Raw genomic sequence first — 24,348 nt, 5'->3', positions numbered from 1 at the left:
CTTGGAATACCCCATATATAAGCCATTCTGTGTGTGTGTGTGTGTGTGTGTGTTGTGTGTGTGTGTGTGTGTGTGGCAAGCCTGTCCCAGCACTCCGGAAAGGGTCAAAGTACTGAGCGAGGGGCTTGGATCTCATGCCCCTAACTCATTCTTCAGCCTTGGGTAAATTCCAAGATCCCAGGACCTCACTTTTTCCGTGTTTGTGAAACCAGTTAAGAACTTTACTTGATGTGGTAATGAGCCCCAAACAAGATAAGATCCTGCAACTCTTCAAGAGTTAAAAGAAATAGTGAAGAACCATCACCCGCCCCCTCCCCAACACACACACAGCGCCCCCCCACCACCCGGAAGGGCCACACTCATTTTCAGTAAAGCCCCAGAGAGGGTCACTTGGAGATTCAGTGGCCCCGGACTGCACAGGGTGGGAGTGGGGCTCGGGCTGCTTTTCCTTCCCTCCCAGAATCTGGAGTCATCTCTGGACGGGATCCCCAGGGAAAAGGTTTCCAATATCAAAACCCAGGAAATAAGTCCTTCCTGCTACGGCTCGCCAATCTGGAGGCAGACGAAAGAGACTCCCCCTAACTCCATCTCTGCATTCTTTCGCCCCCTACCCAGGTCCTCGCCGCTCCCCCAGATGCCCCCAGGGGCGCCTGGCCTCAGCCCGGGTCCCTCCCCTCTGCAGGGGTGGCCTCTCAGAATCGTGCGGAGCCAGGGGACCTGAGGTGGAGGGGTGTCTGCGGGGGTCGTACCCCGCTCGGGGGTGCGCGGAGGCGCCGGCAGCTGGGTGGGAGGGGGACCCGGCGCTGGGACCCGCGGGCTCTCCCCGGCTGGCGTCGCCCCGCCCACCGCCCCCTGAGACATCACAATCTGGGGGCCGGGACCCCTTGCCTCATCACCGGCCGTTTGCAACCAAACAATCCACCCAACAAACACCCCCGGGGGGGAAGAAAAAAAAAAGAAACCGGCCCGAGCCCAGCCTCCCTACCCCCCCCTCCGCCCCGCCCCTCGCCCCCCGGGGCCCCCGCCTCCGGATGGGGGAGTGAGCGCCAGCCGGGCGCCCCGCACCCGCCGCCCCGCGCCCGCCCGCTGCCCGCCCGCGGCGGGGGCGGCCCGACCGCGCGCCCGCCCCGCCCGCCGCCGCCCGCTGCCGCCGCCGCCGCCGCTCCGGCTCCGCGGCGCCCTCGCCCGCCAGGCTCTCCGCCCGCCGCCCGCGCCCGGCCCCGGCGCCCCGGCCCGCCGCCCGCGCTTCATGGCTGCGCACGAGTGGGACTGGTTCCAACGCGAGGAGCTCATCGGGCAGATCAGCGACATCCGCGTCCAGAACCTGCAAGGTAAGGCGCCCCAGCGCCCCCCAGCCCCCTCCGGGGGGGACGCCCGGTCGGGTGGCCCCGGGAGCCCCGGCGCCGCTCCCGCCCGGGACAGCGCCGCCCCGCGCCGCCCCCTGGCCCCGCCTGACCCCGCTCAGGTCGCCCGCTGGGGGGGGGAGGGGGCTGAGACGGCCGCCCCCCCACCACCACCCCGAGCCCCCAGCGGGGCCTCCCGGCCAGATTCGCGGTCGCCCAGGGGGTGGGGCGGCACACGTGCGTGTGTGTGTGTTGGGGGGGTCCCGCTTTCTTTGGGGGGGACGTCACGACTCCCCTGCAGCCACTGCTGCGAGTTTGGCCAAGTTTGAACGTGTGGGCTCTTAGGGGCAGTGGCCCAGGTCAGGGAGGGAGGAGAAAGTGCGACTGCGTGTGTGTGTGTGTGTGTGTGTGTGTGTGCGCGCGCGCGCGTGTGAGCTTGCACACCTCCCAAGTACCTCTGAGGCTAGGGGATTGGAGCGCGGGGCGGCGCATGAGGGGGTGGGCTGGGGAGCAGCGCCCAGGGGCGCGGATCCGGGGGCTGGGCGGCTCAGCCACTGGCCACAGGGAGCGGCCCCTCCTGTGGCCCCCGGCTCCACTGGGGAGGGGGCGACAGGCCCCGCCCCCTGGACGCCGGACGCTGGGACCGGCGCCTACCTTGACACAAGGTGAAAGAGAAACTCGGGAGGCCCGCGCGTCCGACCAGGGCTAGGGGTGGCTCCCGCCACACACGAAGTGTATTAACCTTTCAAGAGTTTATTCATTGTGGAAACTTGGAAAGCACAACCATGTTTAAAGGGAAAAAGTCACCCACAACCACCGTCAAGCCCACCCACCCAAAGAAAGCTGCTTTTCCTGGAGGTGTATTTCTCGTCTCTCTCTTTGCGTACGTGGGCTTTGCAGAACTAGACAGAGTTCCACTTCCGGCCTCTCTTCAGGCACAGAGACCTGGCTGGGTTGGGCTGGGGAAGTTTCTTTAGTTTCCTGGGCAGGCTTGGGTTTCTAGAGATTCCAAGGTGGGGGGCGCTGCAGAGAGAGCTGGGAGCCCTGGACGGAGAGATGATGGGGTGGTGGGTGCCCTCCTACTGGGTACCTGCCTTTACTGCTGGAGGGTAGGGAGTCCCAGCGTGGAGGGTGCAGGGGGGAGGGGTGCGGGGGGGGTGGGGATGGCCAGGCAGTCAAGTTTAAACATTATACCTGAGAGACTGTTTCCTGGCAGTCCATGTGGACCTGCTCCACCCCTAGGCTATGCAAGGACAGTGCAAGCAAAGGTGACCTCACATGGGGTGGGGGAGCCTGGTGCAGTGGGCACTGGAAACTGAGTTTGCGCTGGGCTCCCTGATCTCTTCTGGCTGTGATTTGTATAAAAGGAGGAGGATCAGGCTGGAGATGTTGCAAATGATCCCTTTTGATAATAAGCCTCGTATCTGGATCCTGTTGCCCCAGAACTGGCATCCTATTTGGGGGTGGGAATTAGCATCTCTTGCCGAGATGGCATGTGGTTTGGGCTGTCATGGTGTGTGTGTGTGTGTGTGTGTGTATGTGTGTTAGGCAATCAGTGGGTATTTAATAAACACTTGCTAACCAATCCTTACTGCAGCAACTGCCTGCATTCCTCAGAGCCCAGCTCCCAGTGTAAAGGGGATCGACTTTTGTGAAAGGGATGCTCAGCAATATGAGCAGTTACACCTGGAACTCTGAGAGAAGGCTTCACTACATGGGGACCATTTGAGATGGGTCCTGAAGGTTGGGTAGGAGTTCACTGAATGGGTTCTCCCCTCAGCTCCCAGTGAACTGTCCTCACTTTTAGGCAATGCCAGTTGAGCATCAATGGGCTTTGCCATTTAAAAAGATAAGCTTTTAAATTTGTGTCGATATATTATGTATACATCACATGTATGGTTATATATGTGTAGAAAATGTGCATTAATCTTTGGTGCCAGCCCAACAAATTTTTACCTATGGATAACCCAGGTAACCACCATCCAGATCAAGATGTAGATGATTTCCAGTGCCCTGGATGGATGCCTCGTCTCCCTTCCCAGGCAGTGACTCCCTCCCCTGATACACACACAAACACACACACACACACACAGCAACTACTATTCTGAGCTTTATCACTATAGTTTTACCTCTAGAACATCCTATAAAATGGAAGAGTACAATACATACTCTTTTGAACTGACTTGCTTTGCTCCGCATGATGTTGGTGCAATTCATCCATGTCCTTGCCTATATTTTTTAAGAGGTTTTGTAGACTGCTTTATTAAAGTATAATTTACATATCATAAAGTCCACCTGATTTAAGTTTACAATGCAATGATTTTTAGCAAGTCGACAGAATTGGGCAAACCTCCCAACCATCTAGTTTTGGAACATTTTCACCACTTGAAAAAGCTACCTGGTAGTTGGCGTATATGCATCTCTCAGCCCTGGGCCCAGGCAACATGCAGTTCCTTGTTCCTGTGAAGACAGTTCTGTTCGGTGGATGCACCCCTCTTTGTGGGGCTGCTCATCGGCGAGGGACATTTGGGTTGTTTGCAGTTCGGGGCTATTGTGCGGCTGTTTGTCCTTGCGGTGGTGGGAAGGCATTTGCACTGTGGAGGTTCCTGTCGTGGCTTTGTGGCTGTTGGGGCAGGAATCCATCTTCTGTCCATTTCTCCTTTGGCTTCCCTGTCTTTGGACTGGATGCTTCACGGAGATTTTCTCTCCTCATCTCCGTGGTCCTCAGAAAGTCCCAACCGAAGGGTCAAGTCTAGAAGGCGCTGCTCACCGTGCTTTGAGCGTCTGCCCAGACCAGCTGGTCAGTGTCGCTGGGCCTGGACATGGGTGGATGACCAGCTCTTCAGGCCATAGGCAGGGGATGGGGGACCTTGCTCCTCCAAACTCCGCGTGGGTGGTAGTCAAGGAAGCAGGAAGAGCCCAGGCAGAAGGGTTGTTTTTTGAATAAAGCTGTGTGCTTGCTTAGAGCACAGGTAGTCAGCAGTTGTCGTGGTGATGGGAGGCTGCATACGGCGGGATTTCATGAATCTGTAATCCTAGGGACCAAGGAGGACGCCCAGCCTCCCATCTGCAGGTGGTGGTTGCTGTTCCGGTCAGGCAGTCCTGTTCTGTTCACAAAGCTTTGACTCTTGTGGTCCTGGGACCAGGCGCTTGCCCCAAAATGTCAGTCTGGAGGACACTGCATTTCAGGGAAGAATAGCTCAGTGGCATGCCCGTGTGTTTACATCTTTCTCCATATGTGTATTTCTTAGTTGACTTGGAGGTATGGTGGCTTCTGCTCATTTGCTCCTTGAAGCCTTTATCTATGGCCCTGAACTGTGGGGTTCTGGAGTCCAAGCAGATACGATTGTGATGTCACCCGATCATCCCCCGCAGACCCCTGGAACGAAGACTTACTTCCTGGCCTGTCTTTGGAGACCAGGGTGAGCCAGGCAGAAAGCATGGTTTCTCCCAGGAGGCCTGTCCCTCAGCTTGCTGTAGCTGCCACAGGGGCAGATGAAGTCCTCATTGACTCTGATGGCTCATAAAGCATTTGTTAATGAAGGGCAAGCTGGTAGAGAGCACGGGTGTCCCTCTGGGCCAAGGCTGCCAGTGCCACCCTCACGGGGTCCCTTTCAGGGAAATGGAGGTGGCCCAAGCAGTCGACCAGAGAGGAGAGAGCAGAGTTGCAGGATGTTGGCAGCCTCCACCTGGTGGCCCCACTTCCCTGGAGCTTTGTGGGGTAGCCCTGAGGTCAGAGGTGGTCAGTAAACTGTCTGTGCCTTAGTTCTTGGCCTGGCTGCGGGTGGCAGGGGCTCCCGGTGCCTTTCCCATGACAAGTCTACTTTGGCTGTCCCCTGTCCCTCTTTGACTTGGCCTCAGGGTCCAGCTGAGTGCTCCAGCGGGTCTGACTGTTGGTCAAAGGGGAGGGTGGGTGTTGGGAGTCTGGTAGGAAGCCTCCACCATCCTCAGAATTCCCCGTACTTTTCTGTTCTGTATAACAAATGTGTGCAGACAACAAGAAATGCAGTTGGTCCTTGTTCCTGCCTTTAAAGCAGCATGAAGCTAGACTGGGGCTCAAATGTCCTCCTTCCGGCCGTCTCCTACTGCTCCGGCGCCCTGTTCCGCCTGATGCGGTGAACCTTGACCTGTGAAGCTTGGCCAAGACCCAGTCCCCAGAGCTCAAGGTGGATCCGGGCAGGCAGGAGACCATCCCCACTGCTGCTCTGGGTGTGTGGGGGGGGGCGCCCACCACTGCCAGCTGGCCCTGCTGGCTGGTCCTCCCTGAGCTGTGTCCTCACCCCTGCTTCAGTGTCTCCCTCCGTCAGAACGCGTTGGGAAGCCATACTGCCCAGGGTTGACACACACAAATTGCGATTTGGGGCCCTTGGACTTGACTGCTAGACAGCGGTGGTGCCGGGCACGGTGCTAACTGCCTCCTTAAGGTTTCCCACAGGCCTTTGAGGTGGGGTGCTTGTTTCGGAAATGGAGAAGTCAAATGACCTGCCCACGGTCATGGGCTTCTGAGTGGAGCTGGGATGTGAACCCAGGTCCCACTGAGCCCATGCGTCCTGTCGCACTAGCTCCTCGGATCGAGTGTGATGGGCGTCCCCGGGAGGAGAGGAGCTGGGCAGGCCTCTCAGAGGAGGGGCCGTTGGAGTCAGGCCTCGAGGGCTGAGCAGAATGTGACTGCGTGAAATCCCCATTTCACAGCATCAGAAGCAGGACCGTGGTGAGGAGAACCTGAAGGCAGGCTCCGGGTGGGACGGTGCCCGTGTGGTTAAAAAGATCAGCCCTTGCCGTGTTCTCCACCTCCTCCTCTGATTCCCCTGGCTCAGCTCCAGGAGCAGTCCTCCCCGTGCTTGCCTGGACTCTGTGGTCACCTCTTTATGGCTCTGGGCCTTGGGTCACTTCTTCCCATCTATCTGCCACTCAGCCACGCCTCACGAGTCCCTGCTAATCTCTTCGGTGGGTCTCCACGACCAACCTGTGGGCTGAGGGCGGCCCCTGGGTCCATCATGGTCCACGGACATCACGATGTGAAAAATGCTGGGCCGCACTGGCTTATGGGATCAAGTCCAAGCCCCTTAGCCTGGCACGCGAGATCCTCTGTGGTCTGGTTTGAGATGCCAGCCAGCCTCCCCTCGCTCCCAGCCCCCAGCACCCTCCCCTCCTGGCTCGTGTCCGCATACCTGGAGACCTCCTGTGCATAAAGCAGAGGGCTCAGGGATGTCACTGTGGTCCAGGTTACCCAGCAGCGAGGAGGAATCATTCCCCCAGCTCCTGGAGGGCGCAGCAGATGTGCTGGAGGTTTCTGTATGAAAACAAAGAAAATCAAATGCAGAGGTTTCCTGGCCTATAGAAACTTGCTGCCCGTAAGGCCCCAGCCCAGGTCTGTCTGTGTGCCTGGTTCTAAAGGGTAAATCCTCCCGTAAAACATTTTTTCCAGGCTCCCTGCCGGAGTCAGTACACAGGCTTTGAGTTAACTCTGGATTTTGCCCCCCAGCGACCACCCTGCAGTCGAGGCTCCATCCCTAACTTGGGGTGTGGATTCTTCTCCAGGGGCTTTCTGGGTGGAGCATTTTGTGCAGCTTGAGAAGCCATAGCCAGGACCCGGAGGCTGACGCCCTGGGTCTGAGTCCTGGCTCTGTCGCTCCCTTGCTGTGCGATCCTGGGAAATCTCTTGCCCTGGCTGTGCCTCAGTTTTCTCGCTGCAAAACAAGAGGGCTGGACTGTCGGGTTCCAATGGGCCCCCTGGAAGGTGGCGTGAGGAGTGGCATGGCCTGGACAGAGCGTGCCCACATAAAGGCACCTGAGTTCCAGTCCCTGGCACGCTTGGGCGGCCAGCATGCGACAGCTGGACACACTCCTGGACTATTTTCACTGTTAAGTGCTAGACACTCAGCCCCACTGAGGAGCCCCCATAGGAAAGGTTGCAGTTGGTAAGTTTGTTATAGAAGTACACCGCAGTAAATGGTGTGCATTCTTGGTCTGTTCTGGGCTGATCAGTTATGGCTTGTATGAAAAGCCCAGGGAAGGTCTGGGACGCCTGCTCTGAACCAGCTGGGCAGAGTTGGAGGTGGCCCGGTGGGTGTGGTGACCCGCCCACAGTCAGGGCAAACGAGGGGATCCTGCCTTCACCCATGTTACATTTGTGCTGAGGAACAAGAGCGGTCAGGGGCCAAGTAGAATGGAGGTCAGTACCGAGGGGGGGCCCCCCGGTCAGTTGGCCACAGACCTAGGACGAGGTGTCGCCAAAGGGTTACTTATTAGTGGCCCCAGCTCCTGGTTGGCCTTGACTCCAGCCCAGCAGCCTCACGGGAGAGGCAGAACTTCTGACTCGATTGAGCGCTCCGGGGAAGCGGCCAAAGAGGCCCAGATTGCATTAACTGCCCTCCCTGACCTGTGGAACACTCTGGCATTTAATTTTTGACTGGAACAGCTGAGGCCCAGGGCACAGTCCTCCCGCCCGCCCGACCAGCCGGAGGTCCCGCCTGCCCTGCTTCAGAGGGGAAGTGAGAAAAATAAAGTAATTGTCTTTTTAGTGATTGAACCATTAAAAGTGAACTCCCTGTTCCCATAGAAACCTTTTCTGATTTCTCCCACCCCCTCCCTGCGTGTCTTTTTTTTTTTTTTTCTTCCGGTGGTAGATTGTGTCAGTCACAGAAGGAATTAGAGGCAACATCAAAAATCACAAGTGTGGCTTTAAAGAATCCTCGGTGGGCTTTTTTTACCTCACCGGCCTGTGTCCTTTTCTTTCAATAATTGTTTTTATCAGGGCGGGGAGTGGCAGACTCTGGTTTGCAGGCTGAATCTCTCCCACTGCCTGTTTTTGTGAATAAAGTTTTATTGGAACACAGCTGTGCTTGTAATTTGCATATTGTCCAGGCCTACTTCTGCACTCCAAGGGCAATTGAGTAGTTGTGTCAAAGAAGTACCCACGAAACTGGGAATATTTACTGTTTGGTTATTTACTCTTTGGGGCGTGGGAATTCAGAGGGCTTTCTGTGGGATGGCAGCGGCCTTAAACCCAGACTCGGCACTTGACCGGTAGGAGATGCTCCTGATGACCTCAGTGGAAGATGCTTGTTCCATGTGTAATAGGCCCAGCCTTGTTTCTGGAAGGTCGATGCGCGCCGAGGTGGGTTCTGGCCCTGCCTTACAAAAACCACTTGCCCTCCGGGAGCCTGGCCATTCAGCCAAATAGCAGTTGTTGAGTCCTCCTGAAATCCTGGGAGCTGGTGTGGAGTGGTGAAGGGGCCACTGCAGGAGTCCCCAGGGCATAGAGGACTTGCATAGCATGAGGCTAAGATGAAACATGTTAGGACTGAGGGTGCTCAGAGTGGGTGCTGCAGGAGTATGGGGGTGAGGGAAGGTCCCATCCGACCTTAAGGGTGGGGACATCCTGGGGGGACGGGGAAAAGATCTGTAATTGCAAATCTCCATCTGTAGTGTGAAACCAGGGAGTAGGGGAGTGTATGGTGGTGGGCAGGTGGGGGCTCTTGGGGAGGATTGTGGCCAGGGTTGGGGTGCAGGGCATACAGGGAGGTGGGTTCCAGAAGTAGCCTGTGCACCTGACAATTTCCTTTTCATCTTGCCCTCCTGGAGCACTGTGATCCACTGCTTCCGGGAGATTATAGCCCCAAGCCCCCAGGACGAGGACAAGGATGAGGACGAGCCAGGGAGGATCTGGGGAATTTGCAGAAGCCCTAGAGTCATTTGTCCAGTCTTGGAGAACTAGAGGTCTCATTGGAAGGACCTTTAGGGCTCTGATGATGTCATGCCCCACTCCTGCCTCCCTCTCCTAGGGGCTCTCCATGCAGGCAGGAACCTTTGCGGTATTTATATCCCTCTCCTCTTTTAAACTATTTTCAATCCTCTAGGGTATGACATACTTAAAAAGCAGGGTTCTGAGGCCTTCTAGCTGGGAACTGGGACGGGGCGGGGGGGAGGGCACGGCGATGACCTGCCCGTTTGGCAGTGCAGTAGCTTGGCCCGCCCAGGGCATCCTCCACTCACCCTCCCTCCCCTCCCGCGTCAGTCCCGGTCCCGAAGTGGCTCTCCCCTCTTGCCTTTCTGTTCTTGCCTGCTTTTGCCAGGACCACTGTTTTCCTGCCTCCAGCACCTCTGACCCCATTTCATCCCTGCAACCCCAGAGATCTTTCTCTGTCTTGGTAGAAGACACCTCTTTGCCCTCAGGAAGAAGCTGTGCTGTGTGCTCTCACTCCCTCACTTCTCCTGTCCTTCCTGGAATGAACCAGACCCAGCTGCACCCACCCCTTGACCCTGTACCTCTGTGTGCATGACTCCTGCAGAGAATGACCACGACCCAACCTAGAGCAGCCTCCCTGAACCCCACCTGCACCTGCCCAGGGGAAAAATCACAGCCGCCTCTTCTGGACTCCCAGGGGCCCCCACGAGTAAGTCCCTGAGAAGAGTGCATGTATCTTTGTCCCATGAGCCCCTCCTATGGACTGGGTCTTCAGAACCGTCCGCTGAATTGTTGGAGGCTGAGCCCTGGACCCTCAAAGATGGCCACGTCCTGATCTCCAGAACCTGCAGTTGGTTATGTTACTTTGCGTGGTCAAGGGACTTTGCAGATGTGATTACATGAAAGATGTTGAGATGGGAGATTATCCTGGATTATCCAGCTGGGTCCAGTCAATTCCAAGCATCCTTAGGGAAGGAGGAGGCTTAGAGAGAGAGGAGAGGTGACAGGGGAAGCCGAGGTCATAGTGATGCCGTTGCTGGAAGGGGCCGTGAGCTGAAGAGTGCAAGTGGCTTCTGGAAGCTGGGGAAGAGAAGGAGATGGCTTCTCCCCTGAGCATCTCCAGAAGGAGCACAGTCCTGCTGATAACTTCGATTTTAGCCCATCAAACCCATCTCGGGCTTCTGACCCCCAGAAATGAAAGATAATTAATTTGTGGTGTTTTCAGCCACGAAGTATGTGGTAACTTGTAACAACAACAATAGGAAATGAACACACAAATGAATTACAAGTGGGTATCAAGCCTGGTAGACATCCAGGTGGTGGCATGGAACCCGAACTGGGAGTGCAGAGACCAGGGCTCTGGCCACAGGGCTGCCACCACTTGGCTCTGGAACCTGGAGAGGCTACCTGGCAGAGGGAAGGAGAGCAGGGTTTGAGGGGACAGGAGAGGGGGCTGGCCTGGGCCTGCAGGGACTCCCCCCAGGAGTCCACAGGCAGTGGTGTGATCTGAGATACACGCTGTGGACTGTGAGTGACCCCAGGGATGACATCATGGAGCCTGATCTCTGCTCTGGGGCCTGGGCGGTGTGGATGGCTGTGGCATGAAGAGGGTGACATCACAGTGGCCTCTAGGTACCAACCCTGTTGGGTGGGCCCTGGGATTCAACACCTTCTGGCAACTGTAACACCTCCCTTCTAATCCTCATGTTCTTTTAGGATCAAGATACACAAACCCTGGAAATGCTGTTAACCGAGAGCAGGTCCAGTCCCAGGTGTTTGAAACGGTCTTCTATTTCATGTGAAATATTAGTCTGTTTAGAAACCAAGAGAACAGGGGCGCCTGGGTGGCTCAGTCAGTTAAGTGTCTGCCTTCGGCTCAGGTCATGATCCCAGGGTCCTGGGATTGAGCCCCGCATTGGGCTCCCTGCTCGGCGGGAAGCCTGCTTCTCCCTCTCTCACTCCCCCTGCTTGTGTTCCCTCTCTTGCTGTGTCTCTCTTTGTCAAATAAATAAATAAAATCTTAAAAAAAAAAAAAAAAGAAAGAAACCAAGAGAACATTCTTAGGGTATTGGCTTATGGGTAGTTCTCAACTTCTGGTAGCATTAAAAGTCCAAGGCTAGACATACAAGTTATGAGAAAGTTAAATTCCCAGAGAATGGAAGAAAAATCCTAATCAAGCCTCATGATTGGAGCATGGTCGAATGCCTCCATATTGTATTCTACCATTTTACCCATTTTCCCCTTCCTTCTTAGTTGAAGGGCACCCTCCAACTTAAATTGCTCTGGTTCCATCATCTTTGTGGTATTAAGTATGAAACCAATAGTAATCACTGATAATGACACTTTTTTTTCTGATTCTACTATTTTTATAAAACAAGGATGAAATGCAATCAGATGTTCCGGTAATTTCTGAAATGTGGTACCGTAAAGAAGGCAGTGTAGCTAAAGGGCTCCCCTGTGCTGTGGCTCAGCCCCTTCATTGTCAGGCTGACTTCGAGAAGACCTGACTTGAGTAACAGAAAATAATTTGGCATGTCATTGTTGTAAAGTGTGTAATATAGAGTACAGGTTGTGTAAAATCAACTAAGTCAAGGATTGTCTTAATTGGTTATAGGGCATTGATGTTGTGATTATGGGGAATATGGGGGGAAGTGGCCACTTGCTGGACACTATACATGTCTTCCAAACAGCCCCCATAGTGGGCATTATTATCTGTCCCCCAAGCACTAAGGCTGAGCAAGAATGCCGAGTGACTGAGCTAACAAGTGGTAGAAACCAGGAATCAGAAGTAAGTCTGAGAGGATGGAATGAGTTGGGGGGACAGGGTATGAAGAAGGGGTGCTGGTGAGACTTGAGTTTGGGGTGGGGGAGAGACTTGGTGAACACTGGCTCCAGGCCCAGTTGGCTATGGAGGGTGCAGTTGGCTTGGAACCCAGGAAGAGAGCTGGACCAGGCTGAAGGATGTTGGGCAAGAAGTCAGCCAGCCTTGGGTATTGAGCCTTATCCGAGGGGACTCAGCAACTCAGCTGTTTATGGTCACGTACCTACCAGGTTCTTCACACTGTGACAAAATCAAGTCTAAATTCCTAACTGATGATTCCTGACTAGTGATTCCCAGGGGCAGAGCTGAGAAGAATAGGGACAGGTCCCATTTTAAGAGGTTGACAAAATGAAATCCCTGTGACCTTGAATTATGGCAGAACTGACTGGAGGCAGCCATGGGAAACCATCCTGTCATCCCCATCATGGGTTGTGATAAGGGCAGTGTCAGATTATAAAGCATGGTTACCTTCACAGTATCATTTAATTCTACTGTAACCCCTGAGATTAGTGTTATATCCCCTCTACAGATGCAGACACTGAGGCCCAGAGGAGGTCAGCATAGCTAGAAAGCTCATGCCTGGGCTTTCATGTCATACTGTGGCATCTGAGACGTTCCCCTGGCCCTCCAGACCCACCAGCGCTTGCTGAGAGCCAGTCTAAACAAGGGATTCACTTTCCTTTCATGTACACAAGGGACTGTGTGGAACTCTCCCTTGGAGAGCTGGTCTGGCCTTTGAGCTTGACTCTGTCCTAAAACAAAACAAAAAGTGATACTTTCCAAATCAAAGCTGAGGGCCTTGGGCCCCAGTGGCAGGGTGTTGGCAGACCTGGACAATGGCCTGTCAAGTTCCCAGAATTGCTGTGGGCAAGTGCCACGAAATGGCATGTGATGGCTTACCTGTGGAGGGAATGTGGGGGAGAAGGCGCCATGTTGCCACAGGACTGATGATGGGCGAGCAGAGGAGGAGGCCAGGAATCAGTCAAGAGTTGCCCTTGATAGACTGTGTTTGCCAGGGTTGGGCACTGCTCTACTGGGATTTGTTATTAGTGAGCCCTGGTGAACCAGAAGGCTCATTGAGTTGGGCACTGGGGTCCATCCTGGCCACCACTGTGTCCCAGGGCTTAGCTTTCTGTTCCAGGCTCAGCATGTGCTCAGTGTATATCTTAGATATATGAATGTAGACTCGAAAGTGTAGATTCCAGGATCTGGCAGAGCTGGGTTTTTAGTTTTAGTCTCTTTTCTATTGACTAGCTGTAGCTATCTGAGCCTTACAACATCTTTTTGGTGAAAAATCCCACCTTCTCTTGGTTGTTAGAACATTCGGTGGCATCACATGTCTTTAACATGTTTCCCTGTACCTTGCTTTTTCTAAATCATACATAACTATAGTTTTCTAAGGTTTGTATGAAAAACAGTGGTTGCCCCCTTTCCCAGAAGCAATCGCTTGCAAATTTTTTTAGCTGATGATTTTGGTATTTTCCTCATCTCTGAATAACATGCATGTATTCCTTTGTCTTGATGTTTTTGTTCAAGGCTCTGACTTCCGACCCTAGAAAGTAAGGCTATAGATCTCCTCTTTATCTCTTCTAACCTCAGATCTTTCCCTTCCTCCCAACTGCCTGATATGTTTTCATTATACTTTTGGAAGATTAGTAATTGGGGTTAACATCATTATGACTAGGCCAGCACTGTTCAGAGCTAAGTCATGTAGTAACTTATGATCACTCTTCCTTTCCTGTTCTACTTTTTGTTTCCTTGGAGTAGAACTGTCCATTGTTATTGGCACATGTGCTTATTAATTCATCCCCAAACTCTATTCGTGTTCTGGATATCCCCTCAACTTGTTTGGTTGCATCAGATAAATTCTCTGTTTCCTCTTCTTGAGCACATCAGGGTCCTTTGATCTACTCCAGTCTGGACTCATTACCCTCCATACTTGGGGCCTGGCTGTCACTTGGGCCCTCTGTCACAGTCACGTGTGCCCCCCCTCACCTCTCTCCTGGGTTCAATCTCCCATTCCTGTCTCTTGAAGTCTCTTTAGTCTCTTGAATACAGGGGCACATCCTTCCTGAGAAAGTGTGCCTGAGTGGCCAATTTTCTGAGAACTTGCCCAATGGAAAATGAATTTATTCTCTTCTGACTTTTGATTGCTAGTTTAGCTGGGTATCAAATTCAAGGTTGGAAATCATTTTCCTTTGGAAATGGAGCCTTGCTCCATTGTCTTCTAGCTCCCAGGGTGGCAGTTGAGAAGTGTGAAGCCATTCTCGATCCTTTGTGTGACCTGTTTTGATCTCTCTGGAAGCTTATAGGATCCTCTTTTTGTCCCCAGTGCCCTGAGACTTCAGGGTGGCCTGCCTGGGTGCTGGTCTCTCCATGCTGATCATTTAGGGAGGCATTTCCCTCTGGAACTGTGTCCTTCTGTTCTGGGAAATTTTCTTGTGTTTTTTTTTTTAAATCATGATTTCTGCTAATGGTTTTCTCTAATCTTCTAGAACTCCTTTTATTTGGATATTGGTCCTTTTGGACTAATCCTCTAATTTTCTATTTTCCATCCCCATTGCTTTTTGCTCTACTTTCTGGGAGATTTCCTCAATTTTATATTCTGTATTTTAATCTGCCACATTCTTAATTTACGGGAGCTCTTTCTTATTCTTTAGAGAAGTCCTATTTCAGGCCTGTGGTACCTTCTCCTACACGCTGGGAATATTAATGATGGACAGTGACAGCTGAGGTGGTGCTTTGAAAGGCAACAGCAAGAGCACAGAGGCAGACGGCCTGGTTCGAATCCCAGCTCTGCCACTCACTTGCTTTGTGAGCTTGGGCAAGTTACTCAACCTTGTTATTCCTCGAACACCTTGTCTGTAAAATGAAAGTGATAATATTGAGACCTGCCTCAAGACTTGTGATGATGGCATGAGCTGCTGGAGGCAAAGGGCACAGAGCCATTGGATGTGCCATGTGGTCTATGTTATATCTGCCGTTTTCTTTGTTTACATGGGTTGGTTTGGTCTGGAGCTTTCGCATTAGAGGCTTCTTTGTTTAGCTGGCTCATAGTCCTTGATTGTTTTCTCATATTTAAGAGCTGGGGACTGAAAGGTGTTCTATGAGCTCGGAGCACAGGGGGCGGGGCTTCTTGAGGGGAGTCTCTCTGATGGGCACCCTGCTGGGTTGTGTCACGGGGAACCCCTATGTCAGTATCCTGAGGTCTTTCCTCCTGGCTGGTCAGATTAAGAGAGTCTTACAGTCTTCTGTCCGGAGGGCCAGGGTGCTGGGGGTGAGGGGTGGGGGGTCTGGGAGCTGGAGGAAGGGAGAGGCATTAGGGGTGAGGAGTTCCTCTGCATCCAGTGTGTAGAAATCACTTACTGTGCCGTTTTTCAGCTCAATTCACACTCAGACCTTCTGTTTTATCTTCTTTATAAAACAGACTCCCAGTCTTGTGCCTGATGGAGGGTGGGACCGTCACCTGCGAGGAGACATGGGGGAAGGGATAAAGGGACTCATCATCATCTTATTGCCTTTCCCCGCCCCAGCCTCATGTCCAGAGATACCTGTCACCACTAATTCCCGAGAACCTTTGAGACTTCTGGGTTGTAAATTGGGCTGTTTTTTCCCTTCCTCGCCGCCACATTAAGGTGTGGATTTCTCGAGATGCTAATCAGTTACTACAGGTCTGTCTTCTCTCCACCCTTTGGGATTTTCTGCTGTTTTTCCTCCTTCTGTTCTCTCCGTCCTTGTGGATTTATATTCTAAATACATAGCGCATGTCATAAACAAGGCCCCTTTACTCTAGGTTTTAGTAGGATTCCGAGATGGACTAAAATCAGAAGCCCGTGCTGAGTAAAAAGCCGACTTCTGTTCTGCAGGAAGTCACTCCCTCGCCTCTCCAAGTGTCTCAGAGTAGCTGGGGAGGAAGCCAGCGCGTGCCGCGTCCACCCCAGCCTTGAAGGTTTGAAGTGTGAGTATACTTGCCTGGCTGTGTTCCCTTCCATTTTGACTGTTTTCCAGAGACTGCTGCTGAATACTGGTTACCAGCAGAGATCAGGGAAATTGCAGAGGGGTTTGGTCACCCTTGGTGGCTATTTTCCCAGCCGCACACTTGGTTACCTGGAGTTTCGAGGCCTGGGGATCAGGGATCCAGGTAGGGGTGCAGCTCTAGGAACAGAGGGACCTCCTCTAACAAACTTGCCCCTGATGTCCTCCCAGGTCTCAAATCCCCAGCCAGCAGGCTAAAGGCTCCTCTCGGCTGGGCGGGTGGGGTTTTCACTGCCCCCCCCCCCCAGTGCTAATCATCATACACATGCTGTGGGGCGTAATGCAGAACTGTAGCCTGTGCCATCCACGGGGTGCACTGGCCCCTCAGGAGAGAAAAACCAACCAGGGAAGGAACGGGTTGTTTGGTTTTTACATTGTTTGATGTTGGAGCCCTGCCTGCTTTTATAAAACATCCCAAGCCCAAAGCCACAGGCTACCTAGGGGAGAATTGGCTGGTGCCAAGCTTTGAAAGTTAAGCTATTCTTCTTGGCAAGATTAAAGATTATCCTGCCTGAGCCTCCATGAGACACTGGCAGGACGACTGTACTTGATCTTCTAGATTTTTGAGTGGGTTGTATTACCCAGGAGGTGGAACACCATGGAAGCACCTTGGAGATAACCAGGAAAGGCAGAATCAACACATGACCCTCCAGGCCCCCTGATGCTTTTTTATCCTACAGCCCTGATGGAGGAAACAGAGTTGGTGAATAAGAACAAAACCAGAGAAAGGAGAGCCTGCCTGATCTCCAGTGGAAAGAAGTGTTTGAGGCCAGGTGTGAACTTGAATTTTAGCTCCTTCGCTTTGTGCCTGTGGAACTTTAGTCAAGTTATGGGTCCCTGTGGAATTTTGATCTTTTCTATCTGTAATGTGACTTTAATAATAGGAATGCCCTCCCAGGGTTGTTTGGAGGACTCAGTGAAGTCATGAATGCCCAGTGCCCAACGCTCATCAGGACATTTTAAGTAAATGTTTCTTTCTTTAGACGAGCAATTTCTTTTTTGGTATGGTGATGGAGATTTTGATAGGGGTCCACCTGAACCGTGTGAATGAATCGATTGCTTAGTCCATATTTCAAGGTCAGATTGGTGTCTATACTTGGGATGATACTGTGAAGACCACAGGGCACTAGCTGACTCTAAGTCAGTGGTCTGGTTGGAGGCCTGGCATCCTTTGGGGATGGGAGAGCTGATTGGGGTTGAGCCATCCAGCAAGATGCAGAGAGTAGCACCTTGTGTTGGGAAGGGATTTAGGATGGGTAGGTGGAGATGAGCCGGGATGACCCTCTAGGTGAGTGAGGAAGTTGGTGTGAGCCAAGGTGCAGAGGCAGGAATGTGCCCGAGTGTTCAGAAGGTGAGTGGTCCAGCCTGGGTGAGAAAGGGGACCAGAGTGGAGCAGTGTTTGTGGGTGCTCATTAATAATCAAGTGACCTTTTTGACTCATTTCCTCCCCCCACCACCATTTCACCCTGGGGACATGACCTAGGCTGGCTTGTGGCCAGCATTCCTCGGTGAGTGAGTAGTAGGGGGGACGCTATTGGTTTTTGGAGCAAGATGGTCTTCCTTGGATGGGATGTTCCAAATGTTGCAGGTGGTTTAGTATCCTCGAGTGAGCCTGCAAAATGCTAATCAGGCAACAATCAAAATCTCCCTCCACATTTCTCCCCGGGAGTGGTAACCACCCATTTGAGACTAATAGGGTACCGTGGATGCAAATGAAGGGGGAAACTGTACTTCTCCAGAGCTGTCTCCACTTGTGTACACACAAGAGTCATAGCTACATGTGCCCCTCACTCAAAAGACTCTTTGATATGAAGCTCCAGCTCTGGGGCTCTTGGAAAATCAGTAGTTGATGTAATAGTCATTCTGTGAATTGTGTCCATTATAACCAAGTACTCTCCAGCTGTCGGAAGAATCCAGCAGAGTGATGCAATAATGCATGACCCTTTTGGATTATTCCATGGAAAATTACTTACTGCATCAGGTGCAGAAGCTGCAATTTTTATTTCTGTTTTCTAAAATGTTGGCCTGTTTTCTCTCCGTGTCAGACCAAGTGGAGCCCTTCTGGTTCCTGAGTTAACTTCATGCAAGGACAACGTCCAGCAGGTAGTTATGGAGTATCTGCTTGGTGTCGGGCGGCCTCCCAGGCGCCAGGGAGATCCAGGCCTGCCTCTGTCCGGTGGCAGGTAGTCAGTCCCCAGGGTCCCATTGGGATATAACGATGACCGTGATGGGGAACTATTGTGAGCGCCTAACAAGGGAGCCCTGTATAGGCGTCATGAAGGACTTTTGGGACGAGGTGACATTTTCAGTTGAGATGAGAAGAATAAATGGAAATTAGCCAGATGGAAGGGGGAGAGGAACATTCCATGCTGAGGGGTCAACTCATCCAGAAGCTGAGGTGGGCAGGAGCATGGCTCAAAGACGCAGGTCTACCGACCGGGGCCCACAGAGATTGGCACAGGGGCTGTGTTGGATCCGGGCACCTGTCGTGCAGAGCCCTTGGGCCCCGCCCTGGGTGAAGATGGGCGTGTCTTTGGAGTTGGAGGTAGAGCCTCTGGGTTTTTTCCGTGCAACGAAGCTCATGGGCCTTTGGGCCATTATCAGAGGGATCAAAAGGTCTGTGATTCACTTCCTTTCAATAGGCTCAGCTCTGAAGACCTGCTCCCCACCACTGACAGTGCACCAGTTGGCTTTGGGCCACAGAGCTGGGGTGGCTTTTGTCTTATTCCTCGGTGTGCTTTGGGGCGCAGCGAGCCCTGAGGGTCTAGTGCCCTGGGGGTGTGTCCTCTCCTCTCCCCATGTCATCTCATTTCCTCTTTCTGCCCCTGTCCCAGGCCACACAGATCTGTCCCCCAGCCAGGAGGGGCTGCTCTGTTCAAGCACCATTTTTCTGTGTTGGGAAGGATTAAAATGTAGATGGTGATGGCCATACAGTCATCGTCTATATCACATTATGTCCCCGTATTGACTTCTTACTGTGTGCCAAGAAACTCTGTTGGGTATTTTATATTTAATTCTCCATAAACTGTGTGAGGAGGGGAAGTGCTCGTTTTTTTATATAGGATATTGAGGCTCAGAGAGGTCCAACACACAGCTCATGGTCACACAGCTGGTTAGAGTTGCAGGTTCAGAAATTGGCTTTGGATATTTCTTGCTCCAAAACCTGTGCTCTTTCCACTAAGCCACACCAGGCCCCCACCAAAGCTGAGTTTACAGCGTGGTTTACAAGCCTGTGGCTCTGGCCGCATTGAGTCCCCCGTTTTGACCTCAGTATGTGCAGTGAACCCTGAGCACCTCGATGTGCGCTGTCCTCTGTGGTCGCCACCACTCACCTGAGGCTCCCGGGGACTTGCGTCTAATCCAAGTTGAGATGTGCTAGGAGTGGGAAGCATGCGCCACATTTGAAGACCCGCCATGAAAAAAGGATGTAAACATCTCATTAGTGGTCTTTAAATATTGCTTGCATGTTGAAATGAAAATGCTTTGGATATAGTCGGTTAAATAAGGTACATTGTTAAAGTGAATTTCACCCACGTCACCTGACATCCTACAATATGGCTCCTAGAAATTTGCAGCATAACTTGTGTGGCTCGCATTATATTTTGACTCAGCAGGACTTCGGTGAGACTGTGATTTCTAAGGACCTTTTAATGCTTCCATCTGCATTTCTCCTCTTCCCGTGCAATGTCCTTGAGCCCCAAGCCCCCTTCTGAATTACTTGCCCCATGTGTGTCCCTGAGACTCTCCAGGGGGACTCCTCTCCTACCTGACCTCTGACCCCATCACAGGAAATGCTGTTCCAGCATCACCTGCCACCCTGGACAAGTCAGTCCACCTTTCTGAGTCTCAAATGCCTCGTCTATAAACTGGAAGTGACTCTTGCCCTCCTCGTGGGGTTGTTCAGATACGAGGATATCCATCAGGCCCCCACACCTAGTAGGGACCTTCTGTAGATGACACCTGTCACCCTCATGACAGACAGCAGGTGATGGAATGCTGCAGGGCAGATAGGGTGGTGCTGTCCCGTCCTGTGTCCTGGAGGCCAGGCCCGTGGGTTGGAGGCCTAGCTTTGACGTTGTGCACCTGGCGCAGGGAAATCAGAGAGAGGCCTCTGAGCAAATCGGTCAAGTACCCACCCATAATCCTGTCTCTAGTGGCCTTAGGTCCCTCACTGGTCCGTCTGTTCCCTCACCTGGGCTCGGATCTAGAGACCCTGGGGTCAAAGAGTTAAAGCTAAGGTGATTCACGGTGCTGGTGGGGCCATCCTGGCTGGTGGCGGTGACGAGGGGCCGGGTAGAACAGAGGGCAGGGCAGAAGGGAGGGAAGGCTCACCTGCCCTTAGAGAGTGTTCTCTCTGAAAACAGAGCCCTCGTAGGCCGTGAAAGCCGCCGACTCCAGAGCGAGCCCCTGACCGCCCTGGCCCATTTCCTCGTCTGTACTTGGAGGAAAGCAGTGCCTTGACTTACCAGTACTGCACGGGGTGCCCGCGGTGTGGTCTGCAGGGGTGTCCCCTGGGGTACTAGTCTGTAGCAATTGCTGGTTTTGTTTTCACGTGGTTATACAAGTCCTGTAACCACATTTGGGGCCCCCACCCTCACACTTCCGCCACCCAGATTTCTGTATCGTCCCTCCAGTCTTTTTCCTGAGTTCCTATTTCCACACTTGTATCCATTACCCCTTTGAGCCCTGCTCTGTGCTTTTCCGTGTCACGAGTGAGCGAGTGGGAGCCAGGAATAAAGATGAAACAGAACAGTCTAACTGAATCTTGGGCTCCTCCCAGCCCCTCCCCATCTGGCAGAGGTCGGGCAGGGGGGTGATTTAGGGTGGTCCCGGGAGAGCTGGGCATGAAAGCAACCCCCCCCCCCCAGGGTGGCCTGCCTGGACGGAGCCTCACGGGTCAGCTCTCTGAGGAAGGGGGTTGTCCAGAGGGGAGAGGGAAGGAGGGGAGATAGTCAGCGAGTGCTGTGGGATAAGGAGGATCACAGCACAGAGCCCGGGGGCGTGGGCCGAACCCTGTACTGCTCCTCAGATCAATTCCCCTGGAAGTTCCTGGAGGGAGGGTATCGGCCTCGTGCTCTGGAGAACAGCGGTTCTCAAACCTGAGGTCCCTTGTCCTCAGCGCAGGGCGATTTTGCCCCCAGGAGACATCTGACAAGGTCTGGAGACATTTCTGGTTGTCACAGCTGCGAGGATGCTTCTGGCATCTGGTGGGGGGAGCCCAGGGATGCTGTTAACATCCTATGATGCACAGGACGGCCTTCAGCACAGAGAATGACTCAGCCCAGAATGTGCACCCTGCTGGGGCTGAGAAACCCTGCCTTAGGCCCATCAGAATTGCTTGGAGGGCTTGCTGAATCACAGCTGTCCGGCCCCACCCCAGTAGGTCTGGTTGGGGCTGAGAATTTGCATGCCTAGCCAGTCCCCAGGTACTACTGGTCCCTCAAGATGGATCGATGACCCCTGGGCACATTCATCCCCTCTGCTCCTGCCTAAGGCTGTTTTCAGTGCTTGCGAGAACTTGCCAGGCACTTTGTGAACAGATTACCTGCATATCACAACTATCCTGGGAGAGGGCTACTTTTGTCATCTCCCCCATTTTCCGGAGGAAGAAACTGAGGCTCACAAAATATGATTCGCACTAAGTACCTGCATGCATCAGCCCCCAGCGGGGTGAGCTCCCCCTCGGGAAGGACACAGGCCAGCCCAGCGGCAGCGTCCTGGTCCAGCGCTGCTGGGAGTTGAGATCAGCGTGCTCCTTCCCCTTTCTCCCTTCCCAGTCCAAGTTCTGCTCATTAGCTTCACAGGGTGGGAGGGAAGGGTCCCTGGGCTTTGGTCCGCTGTCCTAGAGAAGAGTAGCGAGGGCAGGCTGCCCAGGACTGCCAGCTCTGGGGACCTGTCTCCCGCCCAGAAGTGGATGGACAGGACCTTGGAACTCGGCGGGGGTGGGGCGTTAAGCCCCCTCCTGCCCCTTCCTGCCTGTGGGACTTGGTGTGGGAGCTGAGGCCTGACGGGCCCGTGGAGGGCAGGGGGAGACCCAGGTCTGTGGGATGGCCATGCTGGGTGTTGGGCCCCCACCCTCCTGAAGCCAGGCCTTGAATCTTGGCTCCTCCCCTGACTTTGCACAAGGCCCTTTTTCACGAGAAATGGGGGAAATTCTCCTACCCCAGTCAGAACTGTGGTGCTGATGCCCGCCGTGCGTGTAACCAGACCCAATGCACAGCAGCCCTTCTAGAACCAGCAGCTGTTGGTTCTAGGCTGCCGAGGAGCCACCAGACCCTGACCGGCCTCCCGGTCTCGGTCTCCTCAGCTGAGAAGGAGGTTTGAACTGCTTGGCCTATCTTCCTCACAGTGCCAGAGAGGGCCCCATGAAGCCTGGGTGAGGAATGTTGCTCCCTCCACGCCCCGTCTGTCTACCTTTGCCGCTCACCACCTCTAGGCAGCCTTCCTTGATTCTCCACCTCCTGTTTCCAGCACCCCAGCACTTAGCCCTCTGCCCCCTAACGAGTCTTGACAGCTCTGCTCTGTGAGGTGTGAGTCCCCCCGGGCAGGGGCTCTGTTGTGGTCCCCTGTGTCCCCAGTGCCTGGTGCAGAGTGGGTGCTCAGCAAACACCGGAACGAATGCACGGAATGGCGTGTGCTCGGGGAGCACTGTCGCTCCCGCTTTCAGAGCACTTCCCCTCTGATGTGGATCTCAATGGGGCTGGGCACCAGGAAACCCAGAATATTCTCTACGGGCTCTGGGTTTCCCTGGCTGTTCACTCCTGACTTGGGCGAGCCTCTTTGGGTTGGGAGAGAACCCAAAGGGGGAACCACGGGGAGGACCCCGGGCAGCCCAGGTCTCCCAGGGGGCTCCACCCACTGGCTCATTAGACCATAAGTTCTGCCAAGGCAGGATTTGGTCTAGTTCATTCATGGATGTGTCCCAAGTGTCTGGAACGGCTTCTGGCACAGAGAGGGCACTCAATAAACATTTGCATGAATGAATGAATGAATTCTAGAAGGTGCTGGAAGGCTTTTTGTGAGGCATTAAAATACCTGGAACCTGGTGGTAACATAGGAGCTTTTAAAATAAGCTTCCTTCCAAAGATATGTTGGAGTCGGGAAAGCTGAGATGGACTCGCAAACTGGCCACTCGGGCTGTGTGACCCAAGCAGGTTATTGTGTGTCTCTGGGCTCTCTTTCCTCTTCTGCAAAGTGAGGATGATGACACCCAAGTCACGGGGCGGGGGGGTTAGGTCGGATATGCTTCTCTGTGTGCATCCTGTTCCGTTTTATGTTAGCGTGCGCCAAGCCTGCTGCCCCGCCCTGCAGGTATAAATGCACCTTTTATTTTTTAAACATTTATTTATTTGAGAGAGAGAGCATGCACGTGAGCACAAGGGGGAGGAGGGGCAGAGGGAGAGAGAGAACCTCAAGCAGACTCCCCGCTGAGCACGGGCCCCCCCCCCCCCCCCCAGTGCAGGGCTGGATCTCATGACCCTGAGATCGTGACCTGAGCTGAAATCAAGAGTCGGACGCTCATCTGACGGAGCCCCCCAGGCGCCCCTTAAATGCACCTTTCTGAGTGGAACAGTGCCTGCTCACCAGGGATCCTCCTGGTTCACACTTGGCCCGGTGTTCAGGCCCAAGATCTCCTTAGCCTGGGTGGAAAGCTTCTTTCTCCCTCATACAGATGGTGTGTTTTTGGGGAGGGGGCTGACAAGTTGGGGAGACACATTGCTTTCGCCGAGGTTACCATCTCTTTGCACGAGTGACCCTCCCTTGTCAGGGGCCCCTGGGCCGGCAGCCGTGTGGCCCCATGAGCAATCTCTGATTCCATGGCCCGGCCTGACTCCAGGGGTGGCAGACAAGATGGCGGGAGAAGGTCCTGATGGCTAGAGGGGGGCTCCTGTGATGCAGCGGGTGGGGGGGCTGCCTGGTGCAGGCTGAACAGAATCCATCAGCTAGCTCTGCCTCAGGCAGGTCTTTCTGTCCATGATGACAAGAGAGAGGCAGGCTTCGTGCTCTGTGGTCAGCTGGGGTACCAAACCCGTTGCGGGGGGTGGTGGGAGAGGAGAGCGAGCTGCAGGCGGGTCCCAGTCGGGAGCTGGGCACAGTGGTGGTGGTGGTCAGGTGGGCTGGGGCAGGGATGATCACTGGCGTCTACAACACTCTGACTTTACGGTAGTTCTCAGCAAGGGCTGGTGAGGCGGGGAGCACCCGGAACGCCCTCACTGCTGGCAGGCATGCAGGATGGTCCCGCTCCTTCGGAAGACTTCGGTGGTTTCTTATAAAGCGATACACACACTCCAGTTCGCCTCCGTCGTTCCCCTTCTGGGTATTTCCCAGGAGAAATGGAAACATGTTCACACACACAACACTGTCTCTCTCTATATATAGTCTCACATTGTTGTGTGTGCTCTATTCCCAGTAGTCAAAAAGTGGAAACAAGCCACATGTCCCCGGGCTGGTGAATGGCT

The 24,348-nt window shown here is 53.7% G+C and overlaps 1 protein-coding gene across 4 annotated transcripts in view; it reads left to right on the top strand.

Annotated features, from left to right (window-relative positions):
* Positions 1-1,162: 1,162 nt before the first annotated feature.
* CLMN (calmin) overlaps positions 1,163-24,348 on the top strand; it is a 119,493-nt gene continuing 96,307 nt past the window's right edge. For 3 of the 4 annotated variants that reach the window (XM_078054162.1, XM_078054163.1, XM_078054161.1), the window contains exon 1: positions 1,163-1,331. In XM_078054162.1, coding sequence (XP_077910288.1) covers positions 1,250-1,331 — 82 coding nt within the window. In that variant the 5' untranslated portion in view covers positions 1,163-1,249. The remainder of the gene's footprint in view (positions 1,332-24,348) is intronic. The other variant, XM_078054164.1, reaches the window with a different exon arrangement.

The sequence above is a fragment of the Halichoerus grypus genome, chromosome 8 (genome assembly GCF_964656455.1).
Source record: "Halichoerus grypus chromosome 8, mHalGry1.hap1.1, whole genome shotgun sequence".
Lineage (NCBI taxonomy): Eukaryota > Metazoa > Chordata > Mammalia > Carnivora > Phocidae > Halichoerus > Halichoerus grypus.
This window is presented reverse-complemented; position numbering and strand designations above follow the sequence as displayed.